This window comes from Dermochelys coriacea, chromosome 4 (genome assembly GCF_009764565.3).
Source record: "Dermochelys coriacea isolate rDerCor1 chromosome 4, rDerCor1.pri.v4, whole genome shotgun sequence".
Taxonomy (NCBI): Eukaryota; Metazoa; Chordata; order Testudines; family Dermochelyidae; genus Dermochelys; species Dermochelys coriacea.
Window position 1 is genome coordinate 13860085 of NC_050071.1, and position 21719 is coordinate 13881803.

General features: G+C 40.3%; 1 protein-coding gene across 15 annotated transcripts in view; it reads right to left on the reverse strand.

The window, feature by feature from the left end:
• The window catches only part of RUFY3 (RUN and FYVE domain containing 3), a 95761-nt gene that overhangs the window by 36373 nt on the left and 37669 nt on the right, over positions 1-21719 (reverse strand). For 13 of the 15 annotated variants that reach the window (XR_006281018.1, XR_006281020.1, XR_006281021.1 and 10 more), the window contains 10 exons: positions 16609-16782; positions 12574-12691; positions 9938-10039; positions 8680-8803; positions 7506-7567; positions 5740-5805; positions 5569-5638; positions 2531-2623; positions 1987-2070; positions 1124-1291 (listed from right to left, as the gene is read on the reverse strand). Coding sequence is in view for 12 of the 15 variants with exons in the window: in XM_043513677.1 (XP_043369612.1) it covers positions 1124-1291; positions 1987-2070; positions 2531-2623; positions 5569-5638; positions 5740-5805; positions 7506-7567; positions 8680-8803; positions 9938-10039; positions 12574-12691; positions 16609-16782 (1061 nt within the window). In the remaining 3 variants the exon portion in view is untranslated. Of the gene's footprint in view, positions 1-1123; positions 1292-1986; positions 2071-2530; positions 2624-5568; positions 5639-5739; positions 5806-7505; positions 7568-8679; positions 8804-9937; positions 10040-12573; positions 12692-16608; positions 16783-18447; positions 18452-21719 lie in introns of all 15 variants that reach the window. The other 2 variants (XM_043513682.1, XM_043513679.1) reach the window with 2 other exon arrangements.

Genomic DNA, 21719 nt, shown 5'->3' on the forward strand with positions numbered 1-21719 from the left:
ACTAGATAGACACTATCATGGTTTTGTTTTTATAAATAAATGGGTTTTACAGTGATACATTTACTTTTAGTTTTGGTCATTAAAGCTTTTCTTTAGAACTGACTTTGGTTATGCTGCAGGCGGTCTTCTAGAAGCAGAAGTTATAAGGCCTAGGATGTTGAAAGTCTCTGCCCATCGTAACCCATACAAATAATTTCATTTTATCATTATATACTATAGCAAGTGATACTCTGTGTGTTACAATAGAGAACACAAAAGGAAACCTCATATAGGATGTGACTGAGGGCAACCCAAGTCTAAATTGGCAAATGAAATTAGGAAGTAAAACCACAGGCTACAGATTCTGAAAATGTTGCTGTGACCTCCTTGTTTCTACAGTTACTTAAAACGTGCTCAAGTCTAGAGAAAGGAGATTACACACTGTTGTACACAGTTATTTGCACTAATAAAAGTGAAATGCAGCAGAAAAGGAGCTTGCCCACACACCATCTCCCATAAGTGTTGGAAAAGATCCATCTCCTCAGTTTCTAGCATGTTAAGAAGGGAACAGAAGTGGAACTACTGAACCCTGAGCAGCTATGCAAGCTGCTCCAAAAACAGTATCAGGTGATTGGTAGCATGCTGCTGAGACATCCTTACCCAACAACTCTCAAAACAGCCATGTATTAGGGGAAAATTTTGTCTTACTATTCAACAGATAAGTATTTAGATATCATGGGATGCTTTTTCCTCATAAAACCCTGCATCTGGTGAGCTTTTTTTTTTTTTTTTTTTTTTAAAAAAAGGTATGAGCCTTGTAGTGCTGGCAAACCACACAATGACATGAAGAATCCAAGAACAGACCGACTTTCTACAGACTCTACTGCTTCCAGACCAAGTCACGTTCAGCTTTCCTCAATTAGAAAGGTCAGTCTCAATGCAGGCTGAGCGTGGAAGGAATCAAACGGAATCCATAGTGAGATTAAGAGATGGGGAAGGATGAGGCAAGGACGAAAAGAAAAGGTATACAAGTGACCCTCTTCTTCCCTCATGAATGACTTTCTGATAAGAAAAAAAGTCTAGTTGGTTCCTACATGCCATATCTACAAAGGGACCATTTCATTTCATTAGCTTCCTTCCCTACCTGCAGCTTGAAGGAGAGTTCATGCTTTAGTGCCCTAAGATCATCTAGTTGCTGCCTGAGTGCCACTAGTGCATCCTGCTTCTCACAAACATCTTTTTCCAGCATCTTCATAGCCAGTTCCATCTCCTGTCTCATTCCAATCTGCACCTCTAGTTCTTTTTCCACATCCTGAAACACACACATCATGTTTTATAACCAGTCTTCTGACTAGAACGTGACTGAACTAATTTGTGATAATCCACCCTGCCCTTCACCCCATCAACACATACTATTAATCATGTTGCATTATGAATATCTTATTGCCATTATAAATAGAATTTAGAAATTAAATTAAGGAAAACAGATGCCATAACAGTTAAAGTATTACAGCTATGTATCTGACTTCACTGGCAACCAATCAGAAAGCTCAAGTTGGGCCAAATTTATATTTTTCATTAGGGAAATGTTTGCAGACCTCTTATTTCACAAGAATACCCCTTTCAACCATTTTCCCCACCCTTATCTCATGTGCTGAATAACAATAGCTGACAGGCGTCCATGTTGTAGGCCCAAGGATATAATTTACATTTCTTAAATACAAAAATAGAAGCTCAATGTACGTTTTGTGTGATGTTGACCCAAATCTGGTAAGTATTCTTCTGTGAAGCAGGAAAATTACTTCTGGTAGACTTTTGTTTTAAAACAAAATGAAGTTATTAGGCAAGGTTATTAATAGTTATTAAGCAAGGCATTTTGGAATACTATCACCTTTACTTGCATCTTGGACCATAACACATACCCTTTGCAAAAGGTAATTGTTAGACAACGAATGACTATATAAAATATTAATACTTTACCGAATTTTGAATTTAGACCAAGCTTACCAGCCGTAGCTGAGTCTCCTCCTTTAACTGTTTTCGTGCTTCATTTAGTGCAAGTCCATCTGCAGTTCTGTCTTGCTTAGTCACCTAGAGTTAACAAAGAGAACAAATCAGATGGAAATCAAACTATCAGAATCCTCATATCTGTCAATTTGCTTCTGCCGTTTTCAAACATTGATACTCTTCACTAAGTTAATGCAGCAAGTAACATCCTTGTGACATTACTATTTCCCTCCGGCAACACACGTTATTTAATGGAATCATGTATAATCAGTCTAGCCATTTGCAGGACGTAGATAATAAGATTTTAAGTAGGAACAATTTATAAAGTCAGATGAAATATCTTTATAATTTCCAAAAGGTAGAAATAGATTCCATAGTGGATACCAACATATTTTATCTGGTTAAGTAAAAACTTTGAAACAGTTCTATGGAGTGCCCCTTGATTTTAGAAAAAAAGATGGGATTGAGTAATGAGTGCGTCAATGGCATAAGTAAGTGAGATTCTCACTTAAAAAAAAAAGATTCATAACAGACACACACTGACCTTACGATTACTTTCCAAGAGGTAAGAACTTTCTTCTTTAACTCGTTCCATCTCTTCTTGCAGTGTTATAATCCTGTTGTTTGCAACTGCAAGCTGTAAACAAAACCAGAAAATTGTAACTTAGACACTGATGTTTCACTTGGCTGGATAGACAGCTATTTACATCACTTGGATACCAAGGTGCTCAGTTACTCAGATAAGACAGTGATGGGTGCGATATGAAAATTTTAACAGAAGAAAGATCTTCCCTGGCCTACTTGGGGCAGTGGTTCTTTGTCCTACTTCCTATTGGAATTCCTGGGAGAAAGACATCCATGACCAATAGATTACTTATTTTAATACAGAAACAAACCAAAGTAACTTGGAAAAGCTTTTCCACAGAGTGAATTACTTTGTAAATCATAACATATGTAACCTCCTCCACTCAACAAAAGCTCAATGACATTGCAAGATATTGGTTGAGTGGTTTCATTATATGACAAAACTGGATAAAGAGGATCCTGACAAGACCCATGATTCTTTTGTACAGTTCATGCAAAATGCATGAATTGATATGACATGCAACACAATTAATTAGCTATGTGCTGCAAATAGTTTTGGTGGGCAGAGCTGTTATAATGTCAGTTATTACTTTAATCAGTATGGAGACTCCACTGAGTGACCAGAAAATAAACTGTTTATCAACAAATACTTTGATAAGTATTAATTTGGTAGGAGATATAAATACGTTTGATTGGCAGAGCATGTGAATTTTGCAGGCTTTAAACAAAAGGCCATTTATTACTATAACCAAAAACAGCAGCATAATAATGCTGCCTTTTAAAGTACTCAGTTTTTAATTGTACAATATAACAACTTTTCTTCCTTCCCCACATGAGAAGATACAGTCATCTCCATTAGTGAAACTGGATGCCAGAGGAGAAGACTGCAAAACTTTTTACATTTGTAACAGGACCATCTGAATATGTATCTTTGGAACTGTTCACTAAATCAGATGTATAAAGCTATCTGGAGTAAGCAAAACATGAAAATGTAAGGCCATTATTGTCCTTTTCCAGAGATTATTTGTATTATCATACCACCTAGAGATCCTAACTGATATCAGACTCCCTTTGTGCTAAGAGAGGCTACATCCCAAAGAGCACACAATCTAAACAGACAAAAGACACGAGTCCAAACTCATTATTCCCCATTTTACATGGGAAATAGAGGGAAAGTGATTTACTGACTTGTCCAAAGTCATATAGGAGGCCTATAGAAGAATGGGGAAGATTAGAATGCATTTCTGGCTTTAAGGTGAACTACAAAGAAAAAATGGAAAAGGAAAGAAAAAAAAGTTATACCTAGATTTGTGTATTGACTGACCTAAGTGACCAGTCTGTGGGGGTTTTCTGCAGAGTGACACATTTTTATTTATATTCAGCAAATTTTGAGCAGATACAGGAAAAGTCATCCTTACATTTCAACATACACTATGACAACACCGAGTAAGAGCTGATTACAGAAGCAGATATTTACCAAAGAAATACATTTTTAAACAAACATCCTCTGAAAATTTCTTCATAAATTCCCACTTCACTGAAGATACTCATAGATTCACAGGTTCCAAAGCCAGAATGGACCACTGAGAGCATCTAGTCTGACTTCCTGTATAACACAGGCCATAGAACTTCCCCCAAATAATCCCTGTTCGAACGAGAGAGTATCTTTCAGAAAAAGATCGAATCTTGATTTATAAGTTGCTAGTGATGGAGAATCTACCACAATCTTTGATAAATTGATCCAGTGATTAAATTACCCTCACCTTAAAAAAATTATATCTTATTTCCAGTCTGAATGGGTCTAGTTTTGACTTCCAACCCTCGGATCTTGTCAAGCCTTTTTGTCTGTTAGACTGAATAGCCCATTATCCACAATTTGTACTTTACCAAGGTATTGAAAGACTGATCAAGTCACTCCTTAACCTTCTCTTCATTAAGCTAAATAAGGTGATAGTTTGAGCTCCTCAAGTCTAAGTCATGTTTTCTAATCCTTTAATCATTCTTGTGGCTCCTTTGAACTCTCACTCATTTAACAACATTCTTCTTTAATTGTGAACACCCGTACTGGACGTTTTATTCCAGTAGCGGTTACACCAGTACAAATACAGAGAAGTAAAATAGCTTCTCTACTCCTATTTGAGATTCCCCTGTTTACACATGCAAGGATCACATTAACCCTTTTGGCCACAGTGTCACACTGGCAGCTCATGTTTATCTGATTATCCACTATGACCCTCAACTTGTTCAGAGTCTCTGCTTCCAAAAATAGAGTCCTCTGACTTGTAAGCTTGGTCTACGTTCTTTGTTCCTAGATATATACTTTTGTATTTAAGACCACACTAAAACGCATTGTTTGCTTGTGCCCAGCTTACCAAGTGATTCAGATCACTCTTTATCAGTGACCTGTCCTCTTCATTATCTACTACTCCCCCATTTTGGGGACATCTACAAACGTTATCAGTGATGATTTTGTGATTTATTTTCCAGGTCATTTAAAAAAAAAGTAAATAGCTAAAGGCCTACAACTGAACCATGTGAGACCCCACTAGAAACATACCTGCTTGATGATTCTCCATTTAAAATTACATTTTGAGACCTACCAGTTAGCCAGTTTTAAATCCATTTAAACCATGATAACTTTGTATCATTCTGTTTTGTTTTTTAATCAAAATGTTATGTGGTAACAAGCCAAGATGTCTCATACAATGCATTCTGGGATGCCTTCCATAAGCACAAAGTATCAATCAGATTTCAGAGGAGAAAATGTTTGTTTTTTTAAATAGTTAATTTTAAAAAGCATTCTTTTGCTGAGGGTCCTTCATGCCTAGTTAGTGGCAACAAACACCACAATCGTATGCTTAACTCAGTATTAATTTCAGCTTTCCAGTTCACCTTTAACAGACATCAGTCATTACAACTTAATCCAGGAATCAGGTATCGCTTCCGCCTTAATTTGGAATTTCACAGGCAATAAAGATGCACCCTTTTTACACCTACCTCCTCAGTAAGTTTAGTGTTGGATTTTTCTAAAGCATCCACCTTTGCCTGCAGATTGTTTACAGTGGCACTGTCAAATTAAAAAGAAAAAGCTACTGGTTACTTTAAAAATAAATATAACCACCACTTTATGTCTCTTAGAGCATACCATAATAGAAAAGAACTTGTTACCTTAAGTGTCTATTGAGTTCTTCTACATAATTTTTCTGGTCCAGAATAGCAGTTATTTGACCATCTCTGAAAAACAGACACAGTGAATAGTCATGTTTCCCGATATACAGTTCTCTCCCAACCTACAAGCAACAATTGTCTCATGGGACTATGAGCTGTGCTTTAGCCATTCCTATGGCCAGCTCATCTTTAATCCTTCAGATACTGGTCAGTTCTGTGGTGTTTCCTGAGGCCTCTAGGGGACAATAGGCCTTACCTTCTGTAAAGAACAGTTACCACTGGGAAGAAAGGCCAGGACTACCAGGCAGAACTCATTCTACCCCATCCAACCTTCCCTACCAAGAAAGTCCCTTCATCTTGACCTGTTTAGGTTGTCATTGAAGGTGGGGGAATTCCTAGCATGGAGCCTAAAGTGGTTCCCTGATGAAGGGGCTGTCTGAGGCAGAAGTAACACAGGCATGCTGTCACTTCAAAATGCTTATATGGGGCCAAAGGAAGAATATAGAGTGGAATCATTCAGCAGATGAAGGGGAGAAGAGAGAGGAAAAAACAATTTCTCTTTGCTCCCATCTCTCAACTTCAGATTCTAAGGTCAAAGATATTCATCTTTAAAGTTCTCAGAGTACAGGTCAGTGCAGACAATACTGCTATCTAAGAACTATCTGTACCTGAGAAAACGGCTATTTGGATTGTGATGGAGTCTACAGGACTGAGTGTGAATTCCTCCATGTGAAACGTCCGTATATTGAAAGATGAAAGCAGTTGTGATCTGTGCCTATATATAAATTATTTACAGCCCTTGGACTTCGGACAAGTTATCAGTACAACCTTTAGCAGGACAAAGTTTGTATAATTTGCACAATTGAATGCCCAATCAATCAAGGAAGACATTTTAATTAGCAAGAGAAAATTCAAACAAACAAGTACCAGTATTGTTCTGCGTACTACCTTCAAGCTTAACAAAACAAAGTCATCCCCCTACGATCCACTCAACAAAAGCTGAAAACAGACTTTGTTTCATGCATTTCCAGCATGAAAAGTTAAATAAAAACAAACTATTTTTCAAAAATGACAAATACAAGAGGAAAGTGTAAACTATTTCACTCTGAAGAATCAAGGTAACACTAAATGAATAGAAAATGATAGAACTTCTGATCACTGAAGAAGAGGATTTAATGGATTTCAGAAGTACAGAAAGTCATATTTGTATGTATTGTATATTCCTGTATTTTTCCATCTCCTGTTCCTATACAGTGTTGTACATCTACTTGCATATATGCAGGTACAAGAACTCAAACTAATCCAATAAGCATAATCTGATCATTTACACAATAGGAGATTTATTTCTTATGCATCCCCCTTTGATGCTAAAGATTGAAGACTCTCTTACTGGTCATAGAATTGTTTGGAAAAAGAAAATTCCAAACCACGCAGCTCTTAAATTGAAAGAGCTCTAGAAAATGGCCTACCACAAGTTTGATCGCTGAGTCTTTTTGCTTTGTAAAATGCTCTCCGATTTAATTGCTGGTTAAGTCAATAAATGCAACCCCTTGCCCCGAGATTCTGGATACTTTCCTGTTCTTTCCTTTGTTAGCTTTCTGAATTCCATCCCAGAACTATAATTAGAACAAAAATGGAATTCAGCATGACTGCAGTGTTTTAATTAAAACTATAGGATTCTGGGTCAACTTGTAATACTACTCAAAAAAAAAAACAAACAAATAACCCCTCTGCAAAAAAGGACACAGGTTTCCCTTTGTACTTACCCTTCATTGCCCTTACTGCTGTTCCCGTCCTTCAAGTACATTGAAAAATCAATAACTCCAACCTACAAAGGAAGATTTTAGTATTTTACATATGGCTCTATAACTCTACCTAAATATTATTCTTTTTACCTACACAATTTCAATGTCATTGGTTTGTTTAAAAGATCAATGCATTGATTTATAATCTAGGATAAATCCACTATACCAACAATCTACCCAGACTGATAAAAACAAGGATGAGCTCAAGTAGAAGGTCAAGTTGCTACCCTTTGTAATGCAAGTGGAGTACTGGAAGGAGGGAAGGACAGCAGATCTTGATCAACACACTCCTATATACACCAGCTACATAAGCTGAATCAGACATGCATGTTAACTTACTTCCTTCTCGTTAACTGCTATAAACGATTTCCTGACACAGGCTTTTAGAAAAACTAATACTCCTGACCCTGGTCAGAGCAGCATTCCCCTTCTTTTCAGTTCTCTTCCCCAGCTTCATTTCTTAGTTTTCACTTCCTCCTCCTTTGCCTTGTACGAAGTTTCACTCTGCTGTTTGTGACCTGTATGCAGATCACAATGAGGAGCAGCAGCAAAGAGAAACAAAAGGGATGGTCTCTCAGGCTGGTCATTTTAAAAAAAAATGAACAAAGGGAACAGAGGCAGTGGCACTCTGCCAGAGCGTGAGACAGATCATCGCTGCACAGTAGGTAGCAGTGGAAAGTGTTTTGACAGGACTTCTATGTAAAAAAGATGTTACATCTAAATGACTAAACCAAGTACAAAAGGTTCACCTCCAATGGAAAATATTGAGGAGGAAGGTAGAATAAAAGACAGCAGCAAATAAGACACACACTTTTTATCCTGCAAAACCCAGTGTCACCGTTTGTAGCCAATACAGTTCCAGAAGCCACTGAATGCATCTGATGAAGTGAGCTGTAGCTCACAAAAGCTTATGCTCAAATAAATTTGTTAGTCTCTAAGGTGCCACAAGTCCTCCTTTTCTTTTTGCGAATACAGACTAACACGGCTGCTACTCTGAAACCTGTATTCCCTTTGTTTAACTAATTGGTATAATCTAAAACTATACAATCATAAACCAGCATAATTCTAGTGAGTGCAATTCATCCCAGAAATACTGACAACAGCTGGGATTATTCAGATTATTAATATCCAATACCTGTGAGTCCAAGTCTTCTCCTTTCATGCAGAAGTTTGCATCAATGACATTCAACCCTACTAGGAGGCCAGCAATTATGTGACCTTCTTCTTCCATTATGAGAGCATTAGGCTCATAAAATTCACTGCAAGATGAACCAAAAGAGACAGTAAGTGTTACATCACTCAAACCTTAAAAAACAAGTTGGAGTTTGAAGAGACACTTACAGATAAATTGGCATGAGCTTTTATTACCCACTACACGCCTGCCCTGTGACCTTCTAAGACAATTTGGATATGGATAAGACAAAGGGCAGTCACTCCCTGGGAAGAGGCAGGAGGGTTGGGAGGCTGCAGAGGTGTACAGCCAGCAGTTGCTCCCTGAGAGGAGGGAGTGTGAAACTGGCAGACCCTGGGAGAAGGAAGGGCAAGCCAGAAGAGCAGGAAGCAGCCCAGGGAGTACACAGCAACGTTGGGAACTGAGCCAACTTTGGCTACGTGTTGTAGGGTCCCCGGGCTGGAAGCTGGAATAGAGAGTGGGCCCGGGCTGTCCTACCCGCTGCTGGGGAAGTGGCATTAGAGAGGCAGTGAATGGGAAGACTGCCTGGGTCACTGTGGGACTGAGAGAATTGCAGGACTGTACCCCAGAAGGGGGGGGGGGGAAAACGCTGAGTGACCTAGCTGGAGGGCTGAGTCAAGAAGAGGACAACACTGAGGTTTCTGGAGCGAGAGAGGAGTTGCAGACCAGAGACAGACGGAGCGATGATGTCCAAACCACAGAAAGGGCATCGACCTCGAGAGCTAATCCCCAGAGGGACCAGGAAGTGGCGCCAGACTAGCAATGAGTGGCACACCCTGTGACAATTTCCATTTTATGGATGGGGAAACGGAGGTACAGAGAAGTGAAATGACTTGCCCAAAGCCCTGTGCCCTATCCACTGAACACTGCCTCCCCACTATACAGACCCCTTATTCCAATTACCTGTGTTACAGCACCTCTTTATAATAAATGAAATGTTTTGATCTTTTGCATACTGTTATTACAACAGTGGAAGATAATGGCTTTTGAATAGCAAGCAGAAAGCTGAACAGTTCCCCATCACTCAAAACAAGCTCTAGATTTCACCAGTGCCGCTGTCCCAAATCAAAACTACAAGTATAGTTGTTGCAGAGTAATAAAAATGCATTATAAAATGTCCTTTGAGTGAAATGGATCTACATCACTTGAGGACAGAGAATAAAACGAAACTCTCAGATTCAAGAGAGAAAGAATTGCTCACCTGAGAAGATCCTTTCTGTTAATCAAAGCTTTCATGTATTCTGAAAGCTTCTTCTGCATTAAGGCCAGGCGAAGCCAGGCTCTTCCTCTACCTGCAGGCGTCCTACCAAAGCCCAGAAACAAAACAAAGAAATTACTCATATGTTATAATACATATATTCACACAAACTTGAATGTCTTACTCTGCTTGAAATCTCTGCCATCTACACATTATCTCAAAGTTGCAGTTTTCAGCAATTACTGTAGGTGGAAATTTGGGTATGCAGCTGCAAGTGCCCACATACAGTGTTTATCCCTGCAATCATTTGTCTTTTTCCCATCTTCCCTTTTTAATCCTCTTGGGTGCTGTTTCTGCAAAGAGCTAGCAATACTTATCTAGACAAAGATTATCAGAAACATTAAGAGAAATCAAGTAACGGGGCATGGATAGAGAAATGGGTCAAATGCAATTGTCATACTAGGCAAGTTAATAGAACAATTCAGCCACACTCATTCTGGATTTTAACACAGTGTGGGTGCCCAAATATCTCTCCGGTAACCAACCCTCAGCCTGCTGAAGAACTGAACAGGGGATTTGGAGTATTGATTAAATATGGTTCTCTCAATGCTAGGTGAAGTTCTGAACATAACAAACAAGAATGTTTTAAGGTTTTGTTAGTTAATCTTTCACACTTTCTTCCTTCCCCCATTTTGGCCAGCAGGTGGAACGTACACGGTTTTAGAAATGTAGAAACTGACGTGCTGGATCAGAGTAATGGATCACCTAATCTGGTATGCCGTAGAGCAGCCAGTGTCCAATGCTTCAAAGGAAAGTGTAAATCCCCCATATAAACAGTAGCATGATTAGAGGCAAATTATTTTTCACCTCCCAGCACGTAGTCAACTGGCTTGTATCAGGAAGCATGTGGAGGACTTCATTTCCTTATTCCAGATAGTGTAACCTAAGACATTTTTGTTATCCTTGTATGTTTACTTTTTTAATGCTACAGTGCTCTGGACTTTTGTAACATTTTGTGGCAATGAAAGCCATCAGTTTACATGTGTACAAAGGTTGGGGTTTTTTGTTCATCTGTTTTAATTTTGTCGCCTTTTAATTTTATTGTTTATCCCCTCGGTCTTTTATAAAAGGAAACAGTAAATAATGCACCTTGATCCTACAAGCTGTACCATGCAGGCAGATTATGCATAGAGCTTCAGTGAAATCAGGGGGCATGAGACTCTATTCACATGGAACAACTTTCAGGATTACAGCCTCAGTTATGAATATAGGAGACACTTTCTCTATATTTGTTATTTTATGTACCTCTGTCATATTGCCTATTCATCTCCTCTATGAATTAAGAAGTCTTAATCCTTAGTCCCTCCTCAGGGGGAAGTTTTCCTTAGCCTCTATTCATTTTTGTTGCACTTCTGTAGATATTTTCTATTTCTGCTCTATTCTTTTTGAAAGGGGGAAGCAAAACTGAACACAGTATCTCAGGTGGCTATGTAATATAAAGGTACTATATTTCAAGAATGATTCTGTCTCCCGAATGCAATCCAACATCTTGTTTGCCTTTTTGGTCACTACCAAGTCTTCCATTTATTTAAATTAAAAGAAAAGGATTTTTTTTTAAAAAAAGTCAATCAACCTCTGTATCTCCAGTGTTCCAAGATATCACAGAAAATTCCTATCTAATGTTCTCTCTCTTTAATGCCACTTTTCTTGAGCTAGAGTGAAAGAGATTCAATAAGACCTGTTTCTGGTCCCTCCACATATCATTCATTTATTGCCAGTACTAAGTGTGCAGTTCTTCAGGAAGCCTCCTTGCTCTTTTATAATGAAAAAACATCCTCTCCACCACTAATTCCTTTGCTTGTTTTGGTTAGAAGCTACAGATAAAGCCCTATTAATTGCTTTCACTTTCAGCTCTTACTTACAATTAAACCCTACAGTACTGAGTCAACAATGTAATGCTGTTGTCCCCTCCTCCCCACCCCCCCAAAAAGGGCAAATGCAATTTTAGATTGCATTAACAGAAGCGTAGCACGCAAGTCACGGAGGTGATAGTACTGCTTTACTCAGCGCTGGTTAGGCCTCAGCTGAAGTACTATGTCCACTTCTGGTCACCAATGTATAGAAAAGATCCAGAGGCGAGTGACAAAGATGAAGATGATCAAAGGGACAGAATGCAAGCCATATGAGCAAAGGCTGAAAGAACTGGGCATGTTTCGTTTGGAGGTTTTCAAAAAGAGGATGTATAGCCATCTGTCTTGCATAGCTTAGACACAACAAATCCTGCATCTTGGCAGGGGGTTCTAACCCTATGACCTTCTAACCCTACGATTCTGCCTGGAAAGCAACAGATCAGGGGGACAGGTCTACATTGCAATAAAACACATGTAGCTGGCCTATGTCAGTTGATTCAGGCTCGCAGGGCTCAGGCTGTGGGGTGCTGATATTAGAGGGCCTGGGCTCCTGCCAGACCGGAGACCCTCGCCACTTGCAGGGGTCCCAGAACCCAGGCCTCAGCCTGAACATCTATACTGCAATTTTATTGCCCCTCAGCATGAGCCCTGTGAGCAAGAGTCAGCTGACCTGGGCCAACTGTGAGTGTTTTACTGAAGAAGTGTAGACCTACCCAGGATTTCACTTACTTAAGCCCCGGCAGATCTTTAACACTTGCTGTGATCTCTCCAGCTTCAGGAACAAGCTTCTCTACCAGCTCCAGAGGTCCCCAGAATGACTTATTTTGTCCAAGAAAAGTCTTCTTGGCTAGAACAAGAAGATATAAATAGATTATTAGTTTCTCTCACATCTGTACTGTCTTAAGTACATTCTCAAATTTGTTCAAAGTGGAACTAAAAGCAGAAGTGAGACTGACCCAGAGTGTCTAGCCCAGTAAATGAAGCAGGGCCAGCTCTCCTATTCTAGCGCAGGAGCTGCATTTGACAAATTAAGAGCGCAAGGTGACACCTGGGGGCTGTAAGGTCAGGGAAAGCCCTGGTGAAAGTCATTTGGGAGAGGGTCTCTCAGGAAAGTTGCAGAGAGCTCTTCCCTGGGAGGGCCTTCAGAGAGGCTGTAGGTTTGGGACCAGGAAGAAGGTTGAAGGTGGGAGAGCGGCAAGAGCGTTTGCTATCTGGTGTCCTCAAGCCAGAGAGCGAGCACTGGAAGAGGCTGAAGGCAGAAGCAAGCAGCAGAGGGAGTTGCCTACTGGCTCGAAGCTGGAGAGGGCTGATGGCAGGAGTGCACATCAGCTGCAAGGGCTGTGCAGCTTATCCACTGACACCTCCGGGGCCAGAGACCTGGACCCAGAGGAACCATGACAGGGATGGGGGAGTAAGATGCTCCCAGCACAGAGGCTGTGGGGGTTCCCCCTGGGAAGAGCAGGGTTGCACACCAGCTGGAGGGGCTAAGCTGGAGAGCCGAGGCTTGGGGAAGGACGCTGGAGCTGTATACTGAATGTACCGTTTGGACTATGCTGGGAAAATCTGGATATGGTTGTGGGACCTTCGTTATGGATTTATGTTCATGGAACTTTTGTAATAAAATAAACCCCACAAGGACTATCTTTATTCTTGGTAGGACTCCGTGGACTATTTCTGGGGACTCTAGTGGGGAATTGAGGCAGGTGTGCCAGTAATGCCACAATCTGCTACAGGAAGGTGCGCTAGTCCACATCTCCGGAAAGTTCTGGTTTCAGAATTATTACTGACAATGCTCTTCTGCAATTTATATTTAACTTCCTGTAAACAGCTGGGTTCAGGGATCAATTCAGAAGCAGAATATTATACTTACTACTTGCTCAGTGTGTGACCGATTGCTTTTTATGTTTTCAAGCATAGGAGATGTATGTATGTATAAGAACACTGCACTTGCTCAGGGCTTGAAACAGACACTTCCTAAGCAAAGGCAGATACCAAATATGGTACCTGGGGGCTCACCTGCGAGAGCCAGAACAACATACAGGTGAGCACCCTAGCCTCTTCACCAACAACAGCTGCTGGGGTAGAATTTCTACCAGGATGCTGTCACAGGCCTTTCTTCTGGGTGTGGGGTGGTGTCATCTGTCAGATCAGCATTTTGCTAGTAAGTAAGAACTCCATCCCCTCTAGTTAGTTACTGGATGAGAGAAGCTTGGCTTCTTTACTCTCCTGTGCAGCGTCCAACACTCCTTCACGAGGGTAAGGTCTTCGCTGCTCTACTCCTCCCATAGCCTCTCCCCAACGCCTGCCTCCACCTTTGCTCATAGTTTCTCAAGCAGCAACAGCATGCAATTAATTTGGTTGACAATTTCACAACTATTCATAGGATTCTGAACAGCAGCACTGAAACTGATCCAAAATTTGTTTATGCCAAAGGTATGGACAGCACTTGAAGCAAGAAAGCAGTCTTTCTGCAGAGTTGGGTAGACAACACTGTGTTGATTTATACACAGGTTTTGGATGGTTATTTTCAAAACCCTAACTAGTTTGTTTCCGTTTCTAACTTGAACGCAGAAGTTAATAGCTTAGACATCCACACTCATGATGGATGTTTTTTTCACTCACTACTGATTGGACAAGTTAATTTTTCTAAACCTGCACTGTAGCACCACTTTGCAATGCTGATGTTCTTCTACTGTTATAAAAAAGGAAAACTATTCCCCCCAAACATATTGCTACTATAGCCACCGTAAGAATTACTAATTCAATAACTACTACTGTAAACCACTAAAATAGCTTTGCAGGAAGTACTTATAGAAGCTGCAGGGAATTTATACAACCTCCTGCCCATTTTTCAAAAAATCTGCAATTTTCGTTGCAACAAAGTAATAACATTCATAAAGGCAGTAAAAAAAAAATATCAGTGAAGACTTTTAGCATTTTGATTAGGTACACAGATTATTAAAGTCAAATACACACTGCTTGCCCATTTTGAAAAGTGCACTTCAGGTTTAAACCACACACCCCTAAAGTTTACAAAAGTAACAAAACTAATGAGAAAGCTCATACTGCTACAATAGCAAGAGGAAAAATACTACATTTCTAATGCATGAGGAGGAACAGAAAGTTAGGGAATCATAAGTTTCCTGAGGAACTAATTTTCTCACCAATCATTCAGCAACAGTTCCTAGTCAACTGCACATTGAACAAAATTGGTTTAAAAATTACACGAATCTGTGAAAGACAACCCTACACACTCCTTACACATGATTATGCCCACGAGCAGATTTTTTTTCTTCAATTTATGACATCACAGATCAAATGAAATTAAATGGACTGACTCTGTTCATCGTTCCAAGATTATATTTAAACCAGACCAGAGGCTAGGCCTCCCAGTGTTGCAGTCTTTTCTGTGCAACTCCCTCCATGAAAGGGAAGGCAAAATCCCTCTCCTATCTATTTTCAGAATTCTTAAGTCTTTTCTGTTGGGGTCATTTTAGCTAAGTTTTTTTTTAATCAAATGATCATTCAACTCGTGTAATGTACTTAAAGTGCTCACTTAAAACAACAGTGTGCTGGTATTTCATAAAGTTGGCTTTTAAAGCCAAACTGCCAACTGGGCATATAATTTTGGATTTGTGCACATCTATACTTGTATGGACGCACAATGATGTTCCACTATGCAAGTCTGGCATACTCAAAATTACGTACACACCTTTGAAGATTTGGGATTTAGGTTTTGGAAAAAGTAAATTTAAACACTGGCTTGAAAAATACATCAACAGTCCAACTGTTTCCTTAACATTAAGAAAAAAAGACCTACATGAACCACATAATATAACACATCCGTGTTGGCTCCTTTGAGGAGCACAGTACAAATTCTTTGTCTTGGTGCATGAAAAAAATGTATTCTTTTATCAGGTGCTGGAATCTACTGTGTCAGATCCTCAGCACTTCAGCAGGGACAAGAGGCCTTTAAAGCTGCCTTGCAACAGCAGCTGAGGATTCTCCTAACTGTGGGCTGATGTAGCCAGTCCAGTATCAGCTGTTTCTGGCCCTACTGGCATGGTGGGTAGTCTGGAGCACAATGCACTTGAGCAATCCTGACTGGCAGAACAGTCCCTTGGGAATGGGCATTCACTGGCACCAGTTAGAGCAGTCTTGAATTACTCAAACTTGCAATGGGGATTGGCTCAGCCCTGGCAGTACCTAGGTTCAGAGGGGCAAAAAGGTAATGTAAAGGCACCTAAGAATCCTTGTACCCCTTGTGGCTGAGTATATCCCAGGTATGCTGAAGAAGCAGTCCATTTTATTTTATGTACTACAGGGACTTCATATACATGTCAAAACTCTAATACATGATATTCTGAAGTCACTTTCATTTACACCATGTCTTTGTAGGACATCAGTCCTTAGGCTTCTTCTTAAGGATCAATTTTTTCATTATTATTAATAGAATAAATAGCTGATGGGAATGAATGCCTTTGACATTCACCATAACATCATCAATCATGACTGATTAATTTATCATATAGGATGCAATGTATAATTCCAAAGGGATTGTACTGTTATTTACCTATAAAACTGGTACATCATTTTAAGAGCTTGCTGAAGAAAAATGTAGGAATATAGTATTGGTCTTTTATTTAGTCTGATTTGGTACCTATAATTAAAAAGTTAGATTTTGAAAATGACTATTCTTGGCATTCATATCCCCTATACATAATACAGGAGAAGTCAGGTAGGCATTTAGAGTAACATTCTTACCTTTCAAGCCATGTTTAAGGCAGTGTTCCATCACTACAAAGAACTGCTGAAGAGGTGCATAGTCAGAGTCCAGTGTTCTCCCCAGATTAAGTGCTGATTCAATCAACCCCTTTATACTCAGTTTAGCCATATTCATCAGGTTCATGCGTTCATTCGCCATGAGATAATTAGGATCTAGAAGAAATCAAAAGACAGTATTTGGTAACAAGAGTTATTTTAAGTACAGTGAATCATCTTTCTATTTCCTTGATCTTCAAAGCTAAGGAATTTAAGGGCTACATTTTTCAAGTGCCAGTGGCCCAGTTTAACCTGAGGCACACCATTCAGGCCTTTTAGCTGAGGAAAATTTTCTCTATCGGAATAGACTAAAGGCTTTTTAAAAAAAACTTTATTGGCAAAGTTGGAAAACTATATACAGACAGGAAGATAACCAGGCACATGCTGATGCTGCCCTGATATTTAATTAGTTAAATGAATCTTAAAAGGAACAGTGTTGGAAGACATTCATTAATAGTTTACTTAATGTCTTATAATGCATTACTAAATGTCACGACAGCCTCACTTGCTCTAAGGACTCACACAATCTGGTAGGAGGTTGTACCTTTGTTGCATCCAGAAAAGAATGAATAGAAGAAGGGCAGGCAATTAAATGCCAAGAGTACTTTGCTTGTAATTTGCTCTTCTCTCAAAGACAAGGAACTCTAAATTCAGTTCAGAAACTGTAAGTGACACATATATAGGAGAATGACTTTTTAAGAAAGCAAAATATTGTACATATGAAAACAAATATGAACAGCAAGGACTCTGGGTGGTACTGTGCTGATCCTTCAAGCTCTAGTTTAAACCCACATAGAATAATCAAAAGCATCACACAGTTGAGACTTAAGAGAATTGTTTAAAATTTAAAAAACCTGTTTGCTCTGAGCACTACTGATATTTGCAAACATGCTCCTCTTCCTCTTAAGGATTTATCCACCAATTTATCATCCTCTGTCTTGTCTCACATCTCCAACTTTGATGTCTTCTTGTTAATTCAACTGCAACATAACCCAAACTGAGTTGCTTCCCACTCAAAACTCTTTCCATCACACCAATGTTACTAACATGCATCCTTCTTGTGACCACCAACTAGCCAAATTGCTGTCAATCTCTGATGCCTCCTTTCCATCCCCACTGCATTCAGGCCTTTCATTCCATCTTATAACCAAAGACAGTTCCAGAACAGCCTTCCAAGGGGAGCAGAGGGGGTAAAAAACCTAACTGGCTTCAAGACTGAGCTTGATAAATTTATTGAGGAAATGGTATGATGGGACTGCCTACAATGGCATGTGGCCCATTGGTGACTGCCAGTAGCAAAAATCCCCAACTGCTGAAAATGGACACTAGAAGGAGAGTTACTACAGAAAATTCTTTCCCAGGTATCTGTTGGTGGGTCTTGCCCACATGCTCAGGGTCCAAGTAATCACCATATTTGAGGTCAGGAAAGAATTATCCCCTGGCTCAGATTGGCAGAGATCCCAAGGTGTGTTTTTTTTTTTTTCCTGCAGCATGGGTCACTTGCAAGTTTAAACTAGTGTAAATGGTGGATTGTCTGTAACTTACGTCTTTAACCCATGATTTGAGGACTTCAGTAACTCAGCCAGAAGCTAGGGGTCTATTACAGGAGTGAGTGAGGTGCTGTGGCCTGCGATGTGCGGAGGCCAGACTAGATGATCACGTGATCCCTTCTGACCGTAACATCTATCAGACAGACTCTCCTCCCACTGCTAGAACCAGAGTATGGACAAATTGTTTCCCACCTCAACTACTAAAACTTCCTGTTTTCAGGCCTTCCCTTACCTTCCTCTTCTCCTTCCAACCCATCCAAAATGCCAATCAAACAGTATTGTTTTTGGTCACTCTGCCCATCTCTTTATAGCACCATCCACACTATAGTCTTAAAAAAAAAAAAAAAAGCCAGGGAGCCTACGTATGACATGACTGTCCCTGCTGCCCTGACAAGGATGAAAAGTTGTCACATACCACTACGCAGGAAATCTGTATTGCTAAAGCGTTAGCCCACGTATGAGTTTCAGTCCTGTCTACGGTATTACTTTCACTATTGTAACTAGGTCCCTCAATTGTTGTATTTTAGCACAGATAGTGCCTTAATAGGGGAAAAAAGCAATCGCATGTTTTACAACTCCTTTCCTGCCAATATCACTTCCTTGATGAGCTCTTACACTCCCCCTTCCAGCTGCCTACTTTCCACCCATTAACTACTCCTTTGTCTCTTTGCCTTCTTACATGCTGTTCCTTTCACTTGGAACTGCATGCCAACTAACTTATGTCCCTAAGCACTCTTCTTTCCTGCTTCAACATGTTCCTGGAAATGCATCTTTTCTGCAAAGCTTTCTAGCTATAAAGATCAGCCACCACTGTGTTTGTTCTGATTTGAATTGTACACTCATAATTTTAAACTAAAAAGTTCCCCAGGGCAAGGGATTCCATTCTTTGTAACATTCTACCTGTTATAAAGCTCTACGTGCACTAGGGGTGGGTCTACACAGCAACTAGACATCCGTGGTTGGCCCTGCCAGTTGATTTGGGCTCATGGGGCATGGACTACAGGGCTGTTTCTTTGCTGTGTAGACTTCTGGTCTCGGGCTGGAGCTCAGGCTTGAGGACCCTATCAGGTGGGAGAGTCCTAAAGTCCAGGTTCCAGCCCAAGCCTGGAAGCCTATACTGCAATGAAATAACCCCACGAGCCTGAGTCGGCTGGCACGGGCCAGCCGTGTGTTCTTCATTGCAGTGTAGACATACCCTTTGCCACTTGGCATGCAGTCTACCCATTCACCACATTTGTTAGCAGTTTTAGTAGACCTAGTGGCAGAAATGACTGAGGATCACTAAGTGTCTATACAGAATGGTACTCTGCCCTACAGAAGCATGCACATATTCAGCAAGCAAGTGAAGAAAACAAATATTTGAAACTGAAGCAAGATTATATATTTCTATACTTAAATACCTGACAGCTGCTCAGCTATGTATGGTGATGGAAGCCATTTAAGTACCTGGATAGAAAAACTCTAAGCAGTAGTAACATAATCCAAAACATTATTTCCTCTCTGATAATGCATATCATTAATATTCCAAATTTCATGCTACTTCAAAAGGAAGAGGAAATCTGAGGGGAAAACCATATTTCACATTTACCCCTGAACCAGTAGATAATGATGGGAATTGGAATTGCCCATGAAGTAAACAGAACAAAAATTCAACATGAATTCACCATAGCACACCAAAGTAATCGATGCACTTCCAGGAATGTTGGTATGAAACAGATCTGTTAATGAAAGAGCAAATGTATTTTTCATGTTAACTAGTGTGAAAGGCTCTGCTCCCCCATAGGTGCTGCCTAATGATCAGGCACTACAGGCGCTCTTCTGTCTTGGTGTCCCACTCTTGATAGCTGCTCCAGCCCTGCCCCTCGGAGACTCAGACCTCTAGCTGGGCCATAAGCTGCGTCCATCTCTTCCGGGGTCTGAATCCAACAAACGCTAGTTCTGATGACCAACAAGGGGCTTCACATGGCCAAATTCCCAGAGGCAGGACTCTCTAGATTGGGGGGTATTCTGGTCCTTAGTCTCTAGTATCAGGGAGAGACTTTTTGTCTCCAGATCAATGGGAGTGGGTAGGGGAACCTGAACCTGCCCTCTCCTCCGGGTTCCAATGTAGTGTCCAAAGGTAGGTCACTGAGTCCTGCACTCTGGAGTTCCATGCAACAAGGAACAGGAAAGACATGTAAAACAAAATAAATCAAAGAAGTCAGATTTTTTAGATAAAGGAAATGCAGTGGATCTAATTTACCTAGATTTCAGTAAGGCATTTGATACCGTGCCACATGGGGAATTATTAGTGGAGAAGATGGGGATCAATATGAACATCAAAAGGTGGATAAGGAATTGGTTAAAGGGGAGACTGCAACGGGTCCTACTGAAAGGCGAACTGTAAGGTTGGAGGGAGGTTACCAGTAGAGTTCCTCAGGGATCGGTTTTGGGACCAATCTTAGTTAATCTTTTTATTACTGACCTTGGCACAAAAAGTGGGAGTGTGCTAATAAAGTTTGCAGATGATACAAAGCTGGGAGATATTGCCAATTCGGAGAAGGATCGGGATATTATACAAGAGGATCTGGATTACCTTATAAACTGGAGTAATAGTAATAGGATGAAATTTAATAGTGAGAAGTGTAAGGTTATGCGTTTAGGGATTAACAACAAGAATTTTAGTTATAAGTTGGGGACGCATCGATTAGAAGTAACGGAAGAGGAGAAGGACCTTGGAGTATTGGTTGATCATAGGATGACTATGAGCTGCCAATGTGATCTGGCTGTGAAAAAAGCTAATGCGGTTTTGGGATGCATCAGGAGAGGCATTTCCAGTAGGGATAAGGAGGTTTTAGTACCGTTATACAAGGCACTGGTGAGACCTCACCTAGAATACTGTGTGCAGTTCTGGTCTCCCATGTTTAAAAAGGATGAATTCAAACTGGAGCAGGTACAGAGAAGGGCTACTAGGATGATCCGAGGAATGGAAAACTTGTCTTATGAAAGGAGACTTAAGGAGCTTGGCTTGTTTAGCCTAACTAAAAGAAGGTTGAGGGGAGATATGATTGCTCTCTATAAATATATCAGAGGGATAAATACAGGAGAGGGAGAGGAATTATTTCAGCTCAGCACCAATGTGGACACAAGAACAAATGGGTATAAACTGGCCACCAGGAAGTTTAGACTTGAAATCAGACGAAGGTTTTTAACCATCAGAGGAGTGAAGTTTTGGAATAGCCTTCCAAGGGAAGCAGTGGGGGCAAAAGATCTATCTGGTTTTAAGATTCTTCTTGATAAGTTTATGGAGGAGATGGTATGATGGGATAATGGGATTTTGGTAAGTAATTGATCTTTAAATATTCAGGGTAAATAGGCCAAATCCCCTGAGATGGGATATTAGATGGATGGGATCTGAGTTACCCAGGAAAGAATTTTCTGTAGTATCTGGCTGGTGAATCTTGCCCATATGCTCAGGGTTTAGCTGATTGCCATATTTGGGGTCGGGAAGGAATTTTCCTCCAG